Source organism: Barbus barbus (assembly GCF_936440315.1).
Source record: "Barbus barbus genome assembly, chromosome: 2".
Classification (NCBI taxonomy): Eukaryota; Metazoa; Chordata; class Actinopteri; order Cypriniformes; family Cyprinidae; genus Barbus; species Barbus barbus.
In genome coordinates, this window is record NC_136730.1 from 38,343,550 (window position 1) to 38,365,008 (window position 21,459).

Consider the following 21,459-nt stretch of genomic DNA (forward strand, 5'->3'; position numbering starts at 1 on the left):
TAGGATCTGCAGATGAGTATCAGTATTACCACCTTCTGTTGTTTGAGCTGGCGTTGGACGTTTAGTTGCCTCAGCCACAAACTCACAGCTTGATTTGTGTGTGGAGTCATGATGATCACATGAGTGCTTGCGTGGGCGCTTATGACCATGCCTGTCCGATGAACGTTCCCTCGCCCTACCTTGCTCAGGTGCAGAGCTGCATGCCCTATTAGCACGAATTCATTCATCTCTAGGTAGATCACAAGCTACAGTGCAGGGATTATCCACATCCTCCTTCAAATGAGCAACCCCCAAGCATGAAGGACATTCCCTATGCCCATCACGAGGGTCCACTGAGTTACAAAACCTGCGGCACTGCGAAGCCATAATACTCCTGGCACAGTATAGGTAAGCCACACACAACACACTGGCTGCGAACAGCAGTGAAATATATCAAGCTGACACAAATTCTAAGACCCGCAATGTACTTAGCAGGCCTTTATCAATTCCAATGACTGCAAACAGTGAAGTGACATACTGCCAAGTATAGTGACCCATACTCGGAATTCGTGCTCTGCATTTATCCCATCCAAAGTGCACACACACAGCAGTGAACACACACCCAGAGCAGTGGGCAGCCATTTATGCTGCGGCACCCGGGGAGCAGTTAGGGGTTCGGTGCCTTGCTCAAGGGCACCTCGGTCGTGGTATTGAGGGTGGAGAGAGCGCTGGACATTCACTCCCCCCACCTATAATCCCTGCTGGCCTGAGACTCGAACCAGCAACCTTTGGATTATGAGTCCGACTCTCTAACCATTAGGCCACGACTTCCCAAAAATAGGATATGAGAATTTTGTAATGAAGTATATTCAATACCCACTGATGAATAGTCTGAAAAACAAATCAGAATAATCCCAATTGAACTATCTTAATGAATAATAATGCAGTGATAGTAAATTCTATCAACAGCAAATTCAGCAGAGGAAAAAACACCACAATTCACAGGGACTCAAGGCACCTGCACCATCTGGTGAAGAATTGAATGGTGAAATAAATATTACATCGTTCTTACCAGCACCAGGTCTCTGAAGGCGAGAAAGGAAAAGAGAACGAGCCGGAGTTCCGCCTCCGGGGTCATGGGCATTGCTTTGTTTACATAAGGTCTAGAAAGAATGCGGAACGAAGGTTATCATTCTATTTAGACCGTTAGTGACGGTCAGAGTGAGGTCGAAACAGATCCCGCTTAACTCTGAACGCGCGTGCTCTTCGCCGAGACAAACGCGAAAGCAGAACATTCCCTCGGGTGTTAGAAGCCAAACACGGAGGCACACATCCCCTAAAGCGCTGCTCGACTCGAGCGCTATCCACGGGATCCGATAGCCCAAAAAGAGCATCTATAACCCGCGAATCCCGCGATCCGAGTCTTCACCGTGCCTCGGCAACAGCAGAACCCGAACCACGAGACCAAGACACATGACAGATAGACAGTGCATGTCCTCAAGTGCCAGAAACCACTGAAACGGAGACACACACTTTCCACACTGCTCACCTGCCTTGGTCTCTCACACGCACTTCAAGCAGACGGCTCCTGAATACAGAAAAGAGGGATGAGGTATTCAGCAGGTGCCCTCTTTTTTATTTATTTATTTATTTATTTTTTATTTTATTGCAAGACAAAAAGAAAACCACACGAAACAGCACTGCATTAACATACAATAACAAAGGTGAAAAAAAGAAAGGTGCCCTCTTTTTTTTTTTTTATTGCAGAAAACGGTAACATACAGATAAGAACACAAAAATATAAACGAACAAGACAAAAAAGTAAATAATAAATAAAAGCATAGCTCATATTCAATTTTAACAAATAAGGATATTACAAAATACCAAGGGGATTGAAGAGTGTATCATAGCATTTTAAACATTTCACAGACTTTTTGTTTTTTAACAGTCTTACTGAAGACATATAAAATTCAAAGTCAGAACAAAACAAATTTAACATAGGAGATGAATTAAGAAATTTGTTTATGTATGTGAAATTTTGCTAATAAAATAAAAAGGTTAACAATAAATTCTAGATCCTTATTGCATTTATTTTCATAATACAAGGTAACATCCTTTAAAGTAAAGCAATAATATTCATTAAATTAAATATAAAATCTGCCAAATCAATCCAAAATTTGTTTACGACATTACAGTCAAAAAATAAGCGAGTCAGTATCTCTTTCTCATTATTACAAAAACAGCATATATCATCAATATCAGAAAATCTTGATAATAAAGAATTAGAAGGGTAAATAGTATGAAGAATTTTGAAGTGTACTTCTTTTATTTTATTATTAATACAATATTTAAAAGGAATTAACCAAGCTCTTCTCCAGTCGATATTCTCAATCTTCAAACTGTATGATGCTAAGAGTTCCAGAAAAACTTCCCTCTAGGAGATATTTTATTTTGTTTTTGGAAAATATTACAAATATGTTTGTTATTGCATTTTTTCTCAGTTAGCACAACACCTTCTAAAATTAAATTTGGGTTTGTCACAGATAAAGAATTGTAACAAATATGACATTTGACAAGTTGACGAAGTGTTACAGAAAGGTGCCCTCTTTCTTTTTTTTTCTTTTTTTTTGTAGAACCTATGACGCCATGGGCCATGTGGGCCAATAGATTGGCGTTGTTTCACACGTGCTTCAGACACTGGTCATGCAGACTGCATTCCCCATAGTGCCCCCTATAGGGGCCGCAGCGTGGAGTTCCCTAGAAGGGGAATGTTTATTTTTAGATCACAGAGTAACGTTTGCAATGATATATATTAAGTTTAACAATCATAAAAGATTAATAAGCTATTAATTGTGGAAGGGGCATGGTGAAATGAAAATCGGAAAGACGCACACTTTTCAGATTTCCCACAATCAAGAGAACACTAAAACACATGTGTGCAGCAAAAAATCACGACTCGGGGTTCTTGTGTAGACTACACTAGTTATTTAAGGTGTTTCAGCTGTACACATGTCTCAGATGTACACAGTCTACCCTACGTTAACAATATGAGAGAAATATATAATGCACTTCTCATGCACTGCGCGACCAGCTTTATATTTATTCTTCTGTATCTTGCAACCAACGTTAATATTCTCTTAATGTTAAACATTAATATATTAAAGATATGCATGGTTGCCGCATGTCAAAACAAATGCTTATTTCTCAAGAGGTGACACAGCAATGATCAAATAAAATGAAACGACTAAGGTTGAAATGAAATGACAATTATAAGGGCATCACAAATATGTTAAATTCAAAAACAAATCCTACAGAAAAACTACATCTTTGCAGCACACTCTGAGTGTACTGTTGATACATTCTTGTACAGCCTATTATAAACATGTTAGCTCTGTAGTTTTGATATTATTATTATTATCATCATCATCCTTTTGAGATTAAGCATGTTCTTTGTAGGTTTTATGACAGGTTAGATCGGTTTTGTTTTTATTTGGAGTAGGCTACTATTTATACGCACTTTCATGAGATCGGGTTGAGGTTTTACATATCATACTGTAAATAAGCCATCGTTGACGTTGAACTTTATTCTTTAGGCTATGCCAGTCTCCCCCCACTATGATAACACACAGCACCCGCATTTAGACCAATCAACATGAAGACCACCGGCTGCAAGCGATCTGCCCTGCAGTTACAAACCTGGCAACAGAGACAAGGCACAACTTTGCCCCGACACAGTCTAAATACGAGGTGTTTTGCATAAATGCAAAGTAAGTGATCATGGTTTTTAGAGTTGTAGGCCTATGTATTTTTTTCGCGATGATTGCTTATACGCATGTTTGAGAAACGTGCATAAAATCGATACTTGTATATTTCTACCAGATACTAATGATATTCTCTTAAAGTTATCGTGCATTTGTCATTTTGTTGTTGGGTGTTTATGAAAGCTGTAACTTTATGGCTCAAGTAAACAACTTGGTTTGCGCATGCTCCGTTCAAATCAGATTATAATTCTCAAATGCCTTCTCCTTTTATTTATTTTAAAATTGCATGCTTATTTCGAGTGATTATTAGAAATAGTTTGTAATGTATTGTTCTTTCTGCTTTAATAGAGACCTACAACATCTCTGTATTGTAGCTACGACGTGCTCGTACACATAAGAACCCCTTTTTGACATTAAACAGGTTAGGATCCAATACCGTGTTCTCACTGCAGACATTTATTATTAATAATCATTCATTATTTATTGTCTCGTTTTCGAGTGAATATCTGAACAATTGTAAATGTCACACAATACCAACAGCTAAATGTCACACTATAACTAGGCAACAGATAAAAAGGAAGACTTATATTAGGCTACATTTTTTTTTCCACTCGAACACTCATTGACCCCAAACCACAGTGGCAAACTGGTGCAGCTTTATTGTCAAAGTATGACACCTAGTGTTTTAAATAAAATAACAACATTTAACTGTAAATGCAATCCCATAAATGTACAATAAATACAAATCTCTTTGTAATAATATTAAACAGCCTATTCTTCTTTTTGTTCCCTTCTTCAGCAGTTGTCCTGCTTTGCTGTTAGCATTATTGTTACCATATTCTCTAAACCGCATTTAAATGCAGTTTTTCTTCTTAAATAAACAACAACAAAAAAAGTAGCTTAAGGATGTTTATACAATATATTTTACAGGAAATGCAAATATGTATGTATTTTAACCCTTGTGCACCCTTATGGACATTATTGTCCATTTTTTTTTTTTTTTTTTTTTTTTATCATTTTGCCTGTGTTAATGCTAACTGCATAAATTTTTGGCTCAGGTGTGTATTGTTATTGGAATTTTAATATTCCACCCTCATTTCCTTTAATAAATCTATTTTACACTACACAAAATTGAAACCTATTAAAACCGCTATTTTTAATCTCAGTGCCGTTTAACTGTAAAATGATGCAATTTTTGTTAATAGGCTTTCATTCTGTTGGCAAGGCTTCAAAATTAATTTAAAAACATTTTTTTTTTACCAGATGGTGCCATTTTTTCAGGTTTGGTCTATAAAGGGTTTATAAAGCAAATACTTGCTTTATTCATGTTTCCTTCAACATGTTCAACATGTTTCATATACAAAATATTCATCAAATAAAATATAAAATATTGTTCATAAATCATTTTCATAAACTTAAACCTGTATAACTTTTTTTTGGTTTCACTTTTTAAACTTACTTCAACAATAATCTGCCATGGGTCTTCTTTAAAATGAGACCACACTTAAGTCTCTGCTCCAAAGCTTCCAATTTTTATGACCGTTTTTTTTACATGGAGAGTTTTGTCCACTATGGACCTAAGTGTAACTTTTTTTCATTGATGTACATGGGTTAAAACTTATTGGCAGTGTTGTTAAGACTCTTGCCTTTTCACCTAACCAGAAATGGCTGGGGTGTTTCATTAAAGATTGACTTTAGTGCGGCTGTGGCATTGACAGCATGAGACAAAGAAGAATTCCAGCAGGAACTAATTTAAAAAAAGTGTTTACAGGTAGCCAAAGAGATAGTCATGACAACGGAAATTTGCAGACACCACCTGATGAGCCTCTGGCTCATATTGTCTCCCTTTGGGGGAACTGGGTTCAGTTGCATTTACACCTGAGGTTCAATTACAGTTTGAGCCAATGCACCACAAGCATATAACCATTTACACCACAACTCTAGTTCTCTGGCTTCTTTCTTGCTCTACCTGATATTCAGTTCCCTTGCACTCAAAGATACCAACCTCCTTGACCAACCAGTTTTGGTGGGTTTTTTTTGTTTGTTTTTTTAGTATTGCATCTAATTTTAGTGTCTTATTTTCACTCCTTGCAGGAATATGCTAAAATATTTGACAGCTCCTAATGGAACATTCTTGCATTTGTTTTAATCAGCTGGAACTCATACATTTTGCTTGTGAAGTGCTAAAAAAAGGTTACAATAAAGTGTTACTCAGTTTATTTAGCACTGCTAAGAGTGTTATTTTATTTGGTCAAGCCATTTCTCACACAGAACAACAAGTTAGTATACAACTAAAGTGCGTGTATGACACCCTGAAGCAAAGTACCAGTGCTGCATTCTTTTAACACATGCATGCAACTAGATTGTCACCCAGATGTCTGTTCAGATGACCAATCAATCATCCCACCCACTTGCAGGTTAACAATAACACACTGAAACCTGAGACACCGCTTTGCACGCAAGGGCTGGTGAAAGCTTATAAAAGCAGCTCATTGTAAAGCTAAAGGCTTCTCTCCTCCATCCTGGTGCAGATTTAGAGACTGCAGGCAATGAGAAATGGGTGAGTAATTTATATTTATGTTTGTTTTTAAATTATTCAATCAGTCGGTTAGTGTTTTACTGTAAAGAATTGATTATAGCATTTTTATAGTGATAGTTTATAGTTCTAAAAACGTGTATGACTTTCTTCTGCAGTACACAAAAGAAGAAATTTTGAAAAATGTTGGTAACCAGTTAATTTTGGTGACTTACCAAAAAAAATACCAACAACAGAAAATTCTCAAAATATCTTCTTTTGCGTTCCACAAAACAAAGAAGTCTTACAGGTTTGAAACGGCATTAGAGTGAGAGAATTTTCAGCAGACAAAGCAACTAGGTTAGTCCTCACCCTTTGAAGAAATTGCTTGTTTTAAGTAATAATCTCAACTACAAGGCAATTCCAAGTAATGGAAATACAATCAAAGGCATATCTCTAATTGCTACTGCTTTGCAGAATTTTTAGCATTCTTTGGCTGTTTGGAATGAAATAGTATAGTACACTGCTTATTGTGCACTAGGGTAATAACGAGTATACTTTGTGTATAGTTTTAGTTTCAAAACCTGTACATTGTCACAAATTGTGTGTAATCTGGCTAGTCGATAAAGACCTGGGCCCGTATTCATGAAGAATTTTAATGCAAAAAGTAGCTCCTAGTGACAAAATTCTAAGAAATTTTTTAGAAATGTGGGCGTTTACTCTTAAAATTATAGAAAAGATCCTAGTAAAGAAAAAAGTAATTCAGAAAGCATCTTAACCCTTAAAAGAGGTCTTAAGGTCCAAAATAGTTAGGAGTACGGACGAGGACTTTTAAGAGGCTTAAGAGTTTCTTTAGCAGTGGAGAAAATGGACGAAACATGAAGAGGGAGAAGAAATGTGTTGAAATGGTAATGGTAACAGACCCAAATCATCACTGCTGCATAGTTGCATTTTTCCAGTTGCTAAATATGTTAATGTAGTTAATGTAGTGATTACGTCCATTTCTGGCACTATGGCATTTCTGCGCGGTGTCTGAGATGTTAGCGTGTCTCTAATAAGATCGGTCACAAACATGATCCCTGCACGATCTAATGTGTAGCGTCTTATTAACTCACTGTCATGCATTGTGTGCAACACATTTCTTCTCCCTCTAATTGTTTCGTCCATTTTCTCCACTGCTAAAGAAACTCTTAAGCCCCTTAAAAATCCTCGTCCTTACTCCTAACAATTTTGGACCTTAAGACCTCTTTTAAGGGTTAAGATGCTTTCTGAATTGCTTTTTTCTGTACTAGGATCTTTTCTTTCATTTTAAGAGGAAACACCCACATTTCTAAGATTTTTCTTAGAATTTTGTTACTTGGAGCAACTCTCAGCACTAAATTTTTTTATGAATATGGGCCCAGAAGTTCTTTATTGAAAAGGGGAAATTCGTCATCTCTCATTTTGTCAACCGCCTAGAGCCTACAGCGTACCTGTTATTGTTACAGTTACAGGAAAACTATTGATTAAACTGCCACAACCCATCCTGTGGGTAAATGATCTCAAGTACCAATTAACTCTTTCTCTTTTTACCTTATGTATGTATGTAAACAGCACAGAAGACGGCACTGATTGTTTATGCCCACCAGAGTCCTGCCTCATTCAACGCTGCTGCACGGGATGTAGCAGTTCAGGCTCTGACAAAGCAAGGCTATAAAGTCCTAGTGTCGGATCTGTATGCTATGAACTTCAAAGCCTCAGCAACTGCAGAGGATATTAAGGGTAGGAATTTTCTTAAAAAGAATTCACTGCTTAAATACTTTACAACTGTACACTTGTACTGCATAAGGAAAATAGAATGTGCACCTACATTAAAATACTGCTATGGTATAGGTTCTTAAAAAATGCACTGCAGTTGCAATTAGTAGTGAACACAGGACCACTGTTTTACTGTAAATTTTGCAGGTGATCTAAAGAATCCTGAACACTTTATATACAATGATGAGATGATGGTTGCATGGCAAGACGGTCATTTAAGTGATGACATTGCAGAAGAACAGCATAAGTTGGAGCAGGCAGAGCTGGTTATATTTCAGGTAATAGTTTCCCAGTGCTGTACAGTTACAAATGTCAGAGTTTACATTTCACTTTGATCTCAGAAAATAATATGATTTGGATTATATTTACAGTTCCCTCTTTACTGGTTTAGTATACCTGCCATTATGAAGGGCTGGATAGACAGAGTCTTAACTCAAGGATTTGCCTTCACCCTGCAGAAGATGTATGACAACGGCATTTTCAAGGTCTGAATCTTTAGAGTCAAAGCTTGTTTTGCTTGCTTGACATTGCGGATTCCAAGGAAAGTGTCTATTTTTGTCATTCTAATGGTGATCAGAATTCGCTAAAATGTCATTCACTATTCACACCAGGATAAGAAGGCCATACTTTCATTCACCACTGGGGGAATAGAGTCCATGTTTAAGCCCGATGGCGTCCATGGAGACATCAATGTTGCACTCTGGCCTTTACAGGTGAGACAGAAATTTTAAAGTAAACTTTTTGTTTGATCTTTTCAAATATAGAGGACTAGTTATTCAAATTGAAGCTGCAAGAACAGCTCTTTGTGCACTTGGAATCATGCTGTATTAAGTGATCAGAGTTGAATTCCAGATTAAATCCATAGGGAATGTGGGTTGTCACCTATTTTAGACTTTAGCCTTGAGAACTTTATTTTTACTTTTGCTTTGGATTCAACTTTGCATGTAAATGTTAAAAATTACAGATTAGGAAAATAAATAGGAAATATGGACATGGAACAGAGTTGTTTGAGTGACATCTGCCACTGGCTGTTGCTGCAACGTCACTTGGATGGGACAGTGTGTGTGTGTGTGTGTGTGTGTGGGGGGCTAATCTTGTGACTTTGGCTAATCGCAATTTAGCCAAAGACTGTGTTTAAAAATGTCTCTAAATTTTTGACTGTATGAGCACTGCATGGATTGTGTGAATCAATCACAATAGGTGCATCCAAAGGATGCACACACTTATACGTGTACTTATACTTCATTGTGTAGTGTATGATTTTTATAATGTTATTTTGTCATTCAGCCTTGGAGTCTGATAGCGCTTCCCCTCCGCTATGTAATTAAAGCTCAGTTGAGTACATGAAGTGTCCAACATTCAACAGTTAGTTTTCTTGGTTAAGTGCATCATCTGTGTATTTAAACTGCAATTTTTTATACTACAAAATGGTATAAAATAGTGCATAAGTACACAAATTGGGATGCGCCTAATGTACTTTACAAACAGGCTGATAATGACGTGGCAAATGTTTATGATATAGCAATTATTAACTTGTTAAATAATTAAACTTATACCAGCTGAAATGAAGATTATAAACAGATTATGTGTTTTTGTTACAGAATGGAGTGCTGCGTTTCTGCGGGTTTCAGGTCCTCGCCCCCCAGATCTTCTGGTGTCCAGCACACACACCTCCAGATGCCAGAAATGCCATGTTAGAGGCATGGAGGGAAAGGCTGAATGGTGTATTTGCCGAAAAGCCTCTTTCATTTGCTCCGACCGAATACTTTGACCTTACCTTCCAAGGAGGATTTTGCCTTCGGCCAGAGGTGAAAGAGAAGTATGCCTCTGAGTCCTATGGCATTACCACGGCACAACATTTAGGAAAACCGCTTCCTCCAGACAACCAGACCAAAGCTAAACAAAGCTAAAGGATCCCGTCACACAAGATGATCATTCAAGGAATTTTAAGCAGAATGAATTAGAAAATGTTTTGGTGAAATGTGCTTAACATAAGATTATTCTAATAACATCAGCCTGCCATTTATACCTTAACTAACATTACCTATCAGCAATAAGCATGAAACAAATGAATGTGGCTATTTAAGAAATCTCATATTTTTTCTTAGTATATGTTCATGAATATACTCATGTTGGTGTCTAAGTGAAGTAATTTATCAAATATGGATTCTTTAATGATACTATTTTATGGATGTTCATATATATATACACATACACACACCATTTTTAATTCATGGTAGAAAATGGATATTAAATTTAATGATTTAATGAGTTCAGCTCATACTCATGTTGTTTTACTCATGTTCAAGATGCATTTTCTGATTTTAATTATAATCAAAATACAAAAAATAAATATGACACTACTAGCCTACTTTGTTTTGTATGTCTTGCCTTGTTCATCTCAACTTCAAGTTTTTTTTAATTATTATTTATTCTTTGTATAAACAAATGTGTTATTTTATTTATTTATTTTTTAAAGAACAATAACATACAGTATTCTATCAAGAAATAGCCTAAAAAAGAAGAAAAGGAAAATAAAAAGGAAAAAGTTAGAAAAATAAATTAGCCTACAAGAAATAAAACACAAACATACGCGTATATAGGTCTATATTAAAATCAAAGAAATAGTCTCTGATACTGTCAATATATATATTGAACTGTGTTTCTAGGACAGAGAGGGTTACATACGTTTATGCTATAATTTCATTAATTCATTAATTAGCTACCTTTTTTTAACGTTTCTTCAATTCTTCGCGTATTATTTCGCAAATCATTTTTGATTTGTCCACAGAAATGGACTTTTAAAAAGAAAATTACTCGGAGAAACTGGAATTAAAGTGACAACTTGCCCCGGTCTCCCTTACGTGTTTACGCACACTGACAGCAAAGCGTCGCGACGCGAATAGGTCATTTAGATGCGCCAGCGCGTCATTTGCTGCAACGCAATCCCAGCCATCCCAAACTCCCAGTATTCCCGGCGTCATGTACCGTTATTCCTCCATATCAGCCGTTTGACCTACTGAACGGAAGTTGAAGAGCTGCTGCTGATATTATGGACGGAATTCCAAAATGAACTGAAGATAATTTATTTGAAAAGAAGCGCTGCGCGGTATGTGTTGCGTCTTTTAATTATATATATTGCTTTATGTATTAAAATGTCTCATTCGTGGTGAATCGGCAGTGCATTGTCAAGAGCTTGAGCTGTTGATGTCATGCATCAATTATGCACTGACATAATTTTCTTCACGCAATATTCTGACTTTATTCTTTACTATTCTAAACTCACTTTATAATTCTAAAATTAGCCAGAAGTAGGAATCCTATTGGAATTTCCATAACGAGGTGGGTTTTATTGTTATTTTTCCAGCGTGCATAAAACGAGACATTTTAAAACACATTTCCCAGTACATCTAATAAAAATGCTAATTGAATAAATACACTTTATGACATCAAGATAAATTAAAAAATGTAAATGTGGAAAAATTTGTCAGAATTTTAAAACACTTCTCTGTATAGTTTACTTTTATTGTCCAATAGCAAGACCATGTCCCAGTAACGTCAGTAGATCTGATAAAGATGGCACAGTATCCAATCAAACTTTAAAAAAAAAATAGTATAACTGTAAAAATAAAATAATTAACTAATTAATAAAAAAAATATTCCTTCATTCCTTCATAAATTTTTGACAAGGTTTTAAACTGATAACTTGTAAAAAAATAAAATTTTGTTACATTTATGTTAATGTTACATTTACCATACTGTTTACTATATATTTTAAAAGCCCCTCCTGTATGACAGATGCATTTCTAAAAGTACAATATTCACATCTAGTCTCTAAATTAATATAAGGTAAGGTCATAAATCAGCATGCATAATAGTAAAAAAAATCAACCAAATTCATATTTAAATTCATTTTCTTTCTTTCTTTTTCATTCATTCATTCGGAGTAAATTAAATTAATTAATTTGGAGTATAGCAAGATGTATCAGTGTCCCAAAAGTATTTTTTGTCAATTCTAAATAATTTGTTTGTATAAAGAGTTTTGAATCCTTATGTGTAAAATCTGTTTAAACATACTGTTTTTATGTGCTGTTGAATCAGGAAGTGGAGGTATGTTTTTCTCTTCAGGTGCGCAGCATTGGTGCACAGGGGCGTGGATGTAGCAATGGTGCTGGACCTGGGTGAGAACTGCATGGAGCAGGCTAATGGAGGAAAGAATGTCTCAGAAATGTTAGAACCAGAGCCCAGCACAGAGAAACCCAAACCAGTCAGAGCCAGGACCAGCAGTATCACACAAAGAGACAAATCGACCCACAATGGGCCTCACGCGCAGCCTTGTACCACTTGGGATGGCTGCTCCCAGGTTCAACAAAGGCTCCAGAAGACAGAAGGTAGAAATAAAGGAGAAACTGCGCAGCCAAGGGAACCTTCCAAACCACCACCTTGTCGAAGGCCACTTAGTCTGGAAATAAAACCACAGCGAATTAGAGCAACGCAGCCGGTGCAGAAGGTGATACAGCCACCTTGGCGTAGTGGTGGGCCTTCTCCACCCATGCGAAGCCTGACAAGCCTTAGTTTGGGGCCAGGGAACTGGCTTCGCCGGAGTGAGAGCACATGCACAATGAACTCCACGACACCCACACGTGCTGGCAGGGGTCAAATGAGACCTGCAACCTCCTTGCCACATATTGCTAGGGGTATCGCTCCACTTCCTTCGCCATCGACACCTCGTGGGCCATGCCTGCTCGTGGCTCTTCGTCCCGTAAACCTGGAACAGGAGCGTCAGACCTTTTTTCAGTCTAACTATCAGTATGAGCCTCAGTTTGAGTATGCCTCCCCAGAGCCTGTCAGTGTTTTGGAGAAGTACAGAGAGGGATCCAGTCTCTTCCTGTCCCAGGTATATTTTATATCAAATATCATGCACAAGTTTAGGCCACCTTACTGTCAGTGTCAGCTGCCTCCGGAAGCAACTGCCTTCTAAAGGTGCAGTCACATTTAAGTTCTGTGAATTTTCATGAAAATTCCAATTATTTAAAAAAGAAAACAACAGTGGGAACACTCCCCTTATTTAGATATTGTTTTGCCACATTGACCAATAGAAAGCAGCTTGGTTTGAAAGAGGCTTCTGTGTGAGCAGTGCTTCATACATTACTACAGTATTGACAATAGACAATGGACCCCTTTTGCCCACTAATTTTTGTAGACGTTTCAATAAAGTGACTGCACCTTAAGGCAGCATCTTAACGGAAATAGAAACCTCATAAGTGACCGATTTGGAACACTCTATGTAGGGAGCAACTCTGTCAGCCATATAAATAGAACATGAGAGACTCCAATTACAGTTGATTTCTGTAGAGTTTACATGTTTGCATGTTGCTAAGCTAATGATACAATATTCTAATAAGCTTGAAATTATACAAGTAAAATACAGAATTTTTAACAGTCTATATTTTCTATATATCTCTCCAAGAGCTGGTATCTGGCAAGAGCTGATAAAATGTAAAAACTGTAACATGAATGCAATGCAAGTCGCTTTGGATAAATGCATAAATGTAAATGTAATCAGATTGTCAGCTCCTTCTCTGCAAAAGAAACAAACATACAGTGCTGCCTTAGGTTTTGAATAAAACAAGGTGCCTTGAAAGCATGCATAAATATTCTGCCTATTTGCTTTACGTTGGGAGCGCAGTAATGGTGGCATAAAATGTTGGCAGCTAGGTTTGATAATCAGTGATATTTTAGTATCATTGAGATACTATTATATTTTTTATAAATGTTTATATTACCCATTTTTATTTTACATTTGAGTAATTTTGATGTGGTTTTGTCATCTTTAGTTTGTTTTGTCGGAATAGTTTTTATTTTTATTTCAGTTTGTTATTTTAGTACATCAAGTTTAACTACATTAAATGCTTGCTTAGCAACCGTCTGTATTAAAATAAAGGTAACACTTTATTTTAGGGTCTCTTAACTTTATTAGCATGCATATTACTAGAATATTAGCCATTTATTAGTACTAATTAAGCACATATTAACTACCTCCTTAATCCTACCCAATACCTAAACTTAACAACTACCTTACTAACTATTAATAAGCTGCAGATTTTAATAAACTATTAATAAGCAACAGATAAGCAGGAATTTATTGAGGGAAAAGTCGTAGTTAATAGTGAATGTGTTCTAAATTGGTACCAAAATGAATTAAATATTTATATAAATGTACTTTTTTTAATTATTTTAATTTCATTTAATGTCTATTTATTTCATGTAACAAAAATATGTTTTTTTTTCTTTTATGGTTTTAATTTTAATTAACTAGAAGAATACCCCTGCTTGGAACATAGCCATAATGTTGTTTAAGTCCTAAAACTGTTGCCGTTTGTCTCACCTCATGCCTTTTTCTAGGCGGTTGGGATTATGGAGTGTGTGCTGAGGAAGTATGAAACCTATGAAAACTTTGAAGTCGTCACAGGGGGCAGCTTGCTACCGAAGAGTCAAGTGTGGGCAGCCACACGCAAGTACCTACAGAAGGAGGGCTGTGTCGGTGAGGTGTGTGGATACCCCAGTTCAGTAATGTCTGTGCATTAGTGTTTTGAAAAATAACAAAGCAATAGTAATCGCAGATTCTGTCACCAGGTGGTTGTAAGTCTCTCTGATGAGCTTCTGTCCCAGGCAGTAATGATGGTGGAGAGATGTCGACCAACACTAACTATTAACTTGTCAGGAGCACGGCAGCACTGGCTTGAGGGCATGCTCAGACACGAGATTGGTATGAAATTTAACACACTTCAAATTATATATCAAACACTAATACTAAACTGATCTGTAAATGCTTTGTCCTAACCAGTCCAACTGTGACAAGTGACATTTTTTCAGTCGTTTCATTCGTATTGCTGTTGTGTAGTTGTCTAGGTAGCCCCGCATATAGTAAAATCTAATTGGCACAAATCCTGCTTGGCATAAGAGAGTGCTGCTGTGAAGATGTTTTTTTTGTAGGCCAGCCCAGATGTTAGCATCACCCTGGTTTCCTTGACAAATACCCAATAGGATTTTCACAGACTTTTGGATTATGGCAGAAAATGAGCTCTGTGACCAACAAAAGTTTATGATTTATACACATTAAAACCTAAATGTAGGCTAAATAAAAGTCTTTAAAAAAAATGTTTCCCTCAAAATATAAGTTAGCAAGAATATGAATATAAGAGGTTGTGAAAGCAGGGAGTAGTTTCCTGTTTAGGAAGATGACGTTTAATTCCCAGATGACCTCTGTATCATTTAGCTGATATTACTACAGTACAGTAACAGTTACTGTCTTTACTATTATTTAGCAACCACCTTTTTCAAGACATTAAAGCTCAAAAAAGGTTTATTACTGATGTATTTTATGTCATAGAATAAAACATGAGCTTGTGTTAACCACAGATCTTTCATTAAACCAAAAACACATCAACAAACAACAAACTGGTCTGCAAAAATATGTAATTCCTGCAGTACTCTGTATTGATTGGCTGTCAGTGGGTCACGTTGAGTAGCATTTTTGCATTTGGTCTCGGCGGGCAAAGCACTTGTTTTTTCTGGGTCACACCTGGTTAGGACATTGATCTTGCTGTTCAAGAAATATTGTATTGACATTCTTTTGGTTGAATCTAGCTGATAACTGACCATCCTTGATGTTCATTTTATAGTCATTTGTCTTCAAATCCTGCCCTTCCAGCAATTTTATGACTTTCACTCCCAGGCACACATTACTTACGGGGTGTGAATAACAGCATGCAGCCATGGGCCACTTCTGTTGGGAGAAAGCAGTTTGGACTGAAACCAGTTAATCCTACTGAAGAGGGGCTGGCTAGTCTTCACAGTGTGTTGCTACGGAAACAGCCCTTCCTGTGGCGAGCCGCTCTGCTATACTACACTGTATACCATGCCACAAACATGAGCTTTAGCCAACTGTTCAGCCATATTGCTCGCTTTGTCCAAGATCCTGCTGTACGCTGGGAATACTGCCTCCGTGCCAAACGAGGACAGACAGATACCTCGAAACCAGGTGAAATAATCGCTAAGAATAGAACTGAGAAACATCTCTAATATGTGATGTGTCATTTCGTTATCTTGACTTGAGAAAGCCAGCATTCTTTGATCTATCTATCCCTTTAAAAGCCTTACACCTGATTGAGATGCACCCATATCTGAAACACGTTTGCAACATGTTAAAGCTAGCATACTAACAATGTGCTATGACGTATTAGAATGTGATAGAACATGCTTAAACATACTGACTACATGGTAAAAACGTGCTAGCAATGTGCTAAGTGTTAACAACATGCCTAAACATAGTGCCTACCCAGATAGTCTGCAACATGTACAGTGCCTTGCGAATGTATTCATACCCCTTCATTTTTTTCACATTATGTTGCTGCCTTTAAATTTGTTTTTTTTCTACGTCAGTCTACACTCATACACCATATTGACAAAGAAAAAACAGAATTGTCACAACTTTGTTTATTAATTACAAATAAAAAACTTAAATAAGTACATTGCATAAGTATTCATACCCTTAACTAAATATTTAGCTGAAGCAGCTTTACAGCCTCAAGTCTTTTTTGTTTGATGTGACAAGCTTTGCTCATCAACATTTGGCAATTATCTGCCATTTGTCTTCTCACCTCTTCACCGCTCAAGCCCTTTCAGGTTGGATGGGGGGGGGCAGATGCACATTTTCAGGTTTCTCCAGAAATATTTAATTGGGTTCAAGTCCAGGCTGTGGCTAGGCCACTCAAAGACATTCACAGCGTTGTCTATAAGCCACTCTTGCTGTGTGCTTAGGGTCACTGTCCTGTTGGAAGGTACACCTTCTGCCCAATCTGAGGTTCTGAATGCTCTGGACTGGGTTTTCATTAAGGCTATCTAAATATTTTGGTGCATTGAGCTTTTCTTCTACTCTGATGAGTCCCTCAGTCCCTGCTGCTTAAAAACAGCCACATAGCATGAGGCTACTACCAGCACACTTTACTTTTGGGATGGGACTCTGCAGGTGATGAGCAGTGCATGGTTTCCTTCAAACATGATGCTTAGAATTGAGGTTCATCAGACCAGACAATCTTGTTTCTCAGAGTCTGAGGGTCCTTTAGGTGCTTTTTTGTAAATTCCAAGTGTGTTTTCATGTGTCTTAATTGAGGAGAGGATTGAGTTTGGCCACACCAGCATAAAGCCCAGATCGGTGGAGTGTTGCAATGATGTTTGTCCTTCTGTAGATTTCTCCTATCTCCACATATGATCATGGAGCTCAACTAGAGTGACCACCAGGTTCTTTGTCACCACTCTAACCAAAGCCCTTCTCCATCAGTTGCTCAGTTTGGCCAGGAGGCCAGCTCTAAGAAGAATCCTGGCTGTTTCAAACTTCTTCCATTAAGGGTAACGGAGACTACATGCTTCTGTAACCCTTTAATGAAGCAGAATTTTTTTCTGAACTCTTCTCCAGATGTGTGGTTTGATGCAAACCTGTTTCTGTGCTCTACAGACTGTTCTTTTGACCCCAGGGCTTGGTTTTTGCTCTGATATGCATTATCAGCTGTTGGGCCTCTTATTAAGACGTGTGTGCCTTTCAAAATCATACCATTCAATTGAATTTGCGACAGGTTACCTTCACTCAAAGTCTAGTAACACCTACAAGCAATATGAATGCTCCTGAGCTAAATTTCAACTGTCCCAGATAAGGGTATGAGTACTTATGCAATGGAATCATTTCAGTTTTTTATTTTTAATAAATTTGCAACGATGTTAAAAACTTTTTTTTTTTGCTTACCATTTTTTTACCATTATAGTGTATGGAGTGTAGATTGATGTGGAAAAAAGTAATTTAAAGCAGTTTAACATAAGGCAGCAACATAAAATGTGAAAAAAATGAAGGGGTGTGAATGCTTTCGCAAGGCACTGTATGTTAAAGACCACTTCATCTGGAAAGCATCTTCTTTGTAAACTGTGTAATGCTTTCTGTCAAACTTAAAACCTTTATTATATTAAATATACTTCAGGCTTTCTGGCCAGGATTTCTCAAGCCAACATTGTCTTGTCAAACTATCTAGTTTTATACTGCCTCTCAGTATTTGTTGTATATTATGTTTTTTTGCATATGTGTGTGTGTATATACAGGTTGCTTCAGTAAAGATCAGGTCTACCTTGATGGAATTTTAAGGATTTTACGCCACAGGAGGAACATTGATTTTAAAATATTAACCGCTCTTGGCAAGGCAGGTCCTATTCACACTAATCTTTTTAAAGTAAAGTAAAAAAAAAATTCAGTGAATCTATTTATTTAATAATGAATATACCATACCTATTTATGTAATTCCTGTTTTTAGGTTTCCTATGAAGATGTAGACAGACTTCGGCATTTGGCTGTTCTAAATGGAACTAGGATTCCTCACTTCATGCAGGATGAAGAACGTTATCTTCAACACCTCGACCATATTGTCACAGTGAATGAACTGAGCGATGCAGAGCTTCAAGAGCTCATCCCATGAAGAGTTACAGAAAAAGTATCAAAACCATTCAATTTTCCCAGGCCAAAAAACAGTGTCTGCAAAACTGGGTTTTACAAACATCTGATTGATATAATTTTGGATGGTTTTTCATGAAAACGTGATCCATGATGATCATCCATAAAACGTATTACAAACAGCATGGTTGTGTCCAAAGATCGATGTGGTAATTTGCTACATTAAGTGCCATATTATTCAGTAAGTCTGTTTACAAATAAAATGATTGTCTGTTTTAAAACCATATGACTCTCAGGCATGAAAGACATGTTTGGATTCTTGCTTGTGTTCGGAATGGCATACTACCATACTCGTACCATTTTTTAATATACTGTGCACAGTATGCACATTTTCTGAATACATGAATGATGAAGTACATTATGCGAAAGTGTGCAGTACGATAATGCAGTGGGCTTGACTTGACCTTGTGTTTCCAGTGTTATGACTGAACCAAAATCGATATCAACCGTCATTTCTCTCTCGATTGATTAGCTGATCAGACTGAACAAAAAAGAAATTAGTTGTAATTATTTCAGAGTTGACAATTAGAGATGTATGGATTTTAACATGCATCGTAGATGACAGAAACTTGCTTTTCATACGGTTTTTAATAAACTACATTGTGTGCAGTACAGTAGTGTTCCATTCCGAACACCACCATATTCATGAGAAGCTGAGAGATGGCCATGTAGCATTTTAACTGCACTCATAATGTAATGGGCACATCTTATCACGCTAATTAATATCATCACACGCAAGCCAGAACTATATGAGCACTAAATCGAAAGAATTACCCTGACACTATTTGTAAGAGGTTTCACACATGAACACTTCTTCTATTAGTCTTTCAGTTTCTCTATTATTTATTTACCTCTTGTATTCACATTAAACACTGAATGTCTGTGGTATTAGCTTTATACACTAGTAGCAAATGCATTTTTTTTCTTTAACTTAGTATAGCAAGCAATGCAAAAAGACACCAAGGCTGACTCAGTTTAATTAAATGTTCATTGAGAATCTCTGATGAAAAAGAAAATTACATTAATGAAAAACAAAATGCCCCCTTTGGCACTATTTTTACCTCATCGGGGCTTATGAAATGTTAGTACTCTATCTAGAGATAATCAGTGTTCTTCTGAGAGCACCCTTGGTGGTCTTTATTACCTGTGCTAATGTGATGTGACACCTTTGTAGGAGAGTTGCCACTGCAACCTCTGCTTTTTGTACCTGTTTAAAGCAGTCCAGCTGGCCAGCTTCCTCACTGTGCATATTAAAACTGTAATGGACTCAGGAAGGAAAAAATGGGAGGTCATGTGGATGTGCCTTATATGGGTTCCAAACTCATGCGTCATGTCATAGCTACATGGTATATGCTTGAAATTACATATCCATTTGTATTTATCATTGTCAGTATTGCACGAAAATTGCACACTTCACGATAAGTTGCTGTTATCTTATTAAAATTGTACACTGCAGTCCCTAAAATCATTGTCTGAGTGCTGAAGACTAAATATGTTGTGAAACACATCATAATTCAAGAAACAGTTCACCTAAAAATGAATATTTGCTGAAGATGATGATGTCTGTTTCTTCATCAGAACGGATATGAAGAAATTTAACATTACATCACTTGCTCAACAGTCTTGCAATGAATGGGTGCTGTCAGAAGAATCAGACAGCACCCATTCAGCCATCAGAGTCCAAACAGCTGCTGATAATATCACAAGTAATCCAGTCCAGTCCATCAATTAACATCCTATGCACTAAAAAGCTTTTTGTTTGTTAGAAATCCATCAAAACGTTTTTTACTTCAAACCACTGTCTCCAGCTAAAATAGGAGACCACCATCCAGAATTTTTTATTTTATTTTTTTTTTGTTAAGGGAAGAACTCATTGCATCTGAATCAGGAGAGAAATATGCATGGATCAAGCACCGTTTACAAGCGAAAAGTTTAAAACAAATTTAAACATGACAAAGATGAATTTGTTTATTACAGCTTTTCACTTCACAAGACTTTGATGGTCTGGGGCCTGTACCATTAAGTTGGTTTTGCTGGCTAACCAGGTAAGTTTCAGTTTAGTTTGCACCAACCCTGGTGCCATAGTAATTTACAATCCACAGCTAACCTGCTCTGGGTTAGAGAGCTCAAACTGAAATTCAATCAGATGTGAGCAAAGTGACATGTCTGACACAAAAAAGTCACTCCCCCAGTTTCTCTTCCTACAAATTAAAGTGCACTATAAAGTACCTTACAAAAATACAAAATTGTCTGGCTTTGATGATAATTACAATTTAAATATGATTTATATAATTATAATAGGATTTATATTATTATTAATCCATTACACAAGCAATTTTAGTTTAACAATTATTAAAGCATTTATTATAAATGAATACAGATAATATATAATAAGGGCTAGAATCAATAGATAACACTTTAAAAATGGCTAGATGATTTCCTTTATTTGTCCTCTTTCATGGACAAATGCTTCAGTTGAAATGCGTTTAAATTCCTCATATTCTTTAATCTCTTAACCTTTAACAAGAGTTTTGAATCTCCCTGGCTCTCTCGCGAGAAGTGAATCAAACTCGCTCTGTGTTGTGATTGGCTGTTTGCTGCTGATGTCACATTCATGTGCATGCGCTCCACAAACTCAGGATCAAAGCCTGAGTTGACAAAGAAAGCTGAAGATCAGCATCATGGTACCAATAAAGCAAGACTGGAGTGGTTTGGTTTAGAAAAAAACTAATCCTATAACTCTGAATTTGTTCATCTACCATCATGGTACAAGCCCCTGGAGTCGTGTATTATTTGTATGTATTTTATTTACTTGTGATGTTTTTATCAACTGTTGGGACTCTCATTCTGAC

General features: G+C 36.8%; 2 protein-coding genes across 12 annotated transcripts; both read left to right on the plus strand.

Moving 5' to 3' along the window:
* The first annotated feature begins 1,109 nt into the window (after positions 1 to 1,109).
* LOC306877523 (NAD(P)H dehydrogenase [quinone] 1-like) lies at positions 1,110 to 10,424 on the plus strand. Of its 10 annotated transcripts, none has more exons than XM_079429318.1 (8): positions 1,110 to 1,602; positions 3,573 to 3,746; positions 6,158 to 6,300; positions 7,849 to 8,016; positions 8,200 to 8,330; positions 8,424 to 8,537; positions 8,664 to 8,765; positions 9,654 to 10,424. In XM_079429318.1, the coding sequence occupies exons 3-8, from the start codon at positions 6,297 to 6,299 to the stop codon at positions 9,960 to 9,962; spliced, it is 828 nt and encodes a 275-aa protein (XP_079285444.1). In that variant the 5' UTR covers positions 1,110 to 1,602; positions 3,573 to 3,746; positions 6,158 to 6,296; the 3' UTR covers positions 9,963 to 10,424. The 10 variants fall into 10 exon arrangements, with proteins under 10 accessions (XP_079285444.1, XP_079285447.1, XP_079285442.1 ...); XM_079429319.1 differs by having other exon boundaries at positions 1,122 to 1,591; XM_079429323.1 differs by having other exon boundaries at positions 1,152 to 1,602; positions 6,272 to 6,300.
* A 532-nt stretch (positions 10,425 to 10,956) lies between these two features.
* LOC306844164 (microtubule-associated tyrosine carboxypeptidase 1-like) lies at positions 10,957 to 20,068 on the plus strand. 2 transcript variants are annotated; one of them, XM_079376113.1, is made up of 7 exons: positions 10,957 to 11,161; positions 12,181 to 12,949; positions 14,458 to 14,601; positions 14,689 to 14,821; positions 15,791 to 16,096; positions 18,202 to 18,299; positions 18,411 to 20,068. In XM_079376113.1, exons 2-7 carry the CDS (start codon positions 12,218 to 12,220, stop codon positions 18,570 to 18,572), a joined length of 1,575 nt encoding a protein of 524 aa, XP_079232239.1. In that variant the 5' UTR covers positions 10,957 to 11,161; positions 12,181 to 12,217; the 3' UTR covers positions 18,573 to 20,068. The 2 variants fall into 2 exon arrangements, with proteins under 2 accessions (XP_079232239.1, XP_079232240.1); XM_079376114.1 differs by having other exon boundaries at positions 11,007 to 11,161; positions 12,154 to 12,949.
* The last annotated feature ends 1,391 nt before the right edge of the window (positions 20,069 to 21,459 follow it).

What these genes read in the sequence shown, in the direction of transcription:
- LOC306877523 (XM_079429316.1), top strand. An exon ending in AACTGCAGAGGATATTAAGG is followed by an intron (nt 8,017 to 8,199) that starts GTAGGAATTTTC and finishes TAAATTTTGCAG; the next exon opens with GTGATCTAAAGAATCCTGAA. An exon ending in CAGAGCTGGTTATATTTCAG is followed by an intron (nt 8,331 to 8,423) that starts GTAATAGTTTCC and finishes TTATATTTACAG; the next exon opens with TTCCCTCTTTACTGGTTTAG.
- LOC306844164 (XM_079376113.1), top strand. Translation starts at nt 12,218, where the DNA reads ATGGTGCTGGACCTGGGTGAGAACTGCATGGAGCAGGCTAATGGAGGA. An exon ending in CCAGTCTCTTCCTGTCCCAG is followed by an intron (nt 12,950 to 14,457) that starts GTATATTTTATA and finishes GCCTTTTTCTAG; the next exon opens with GCGGTTGGGATTATGGAGTG. An exon ending in GACAGATACCTCGAAACCAG is followed by an intron (nt 16,097 to 18,201) that starts GTGAAATAATCG and finishes GTGTATATACAG; the next exon opens with GTTGCTTCAGTAAAGATCAG.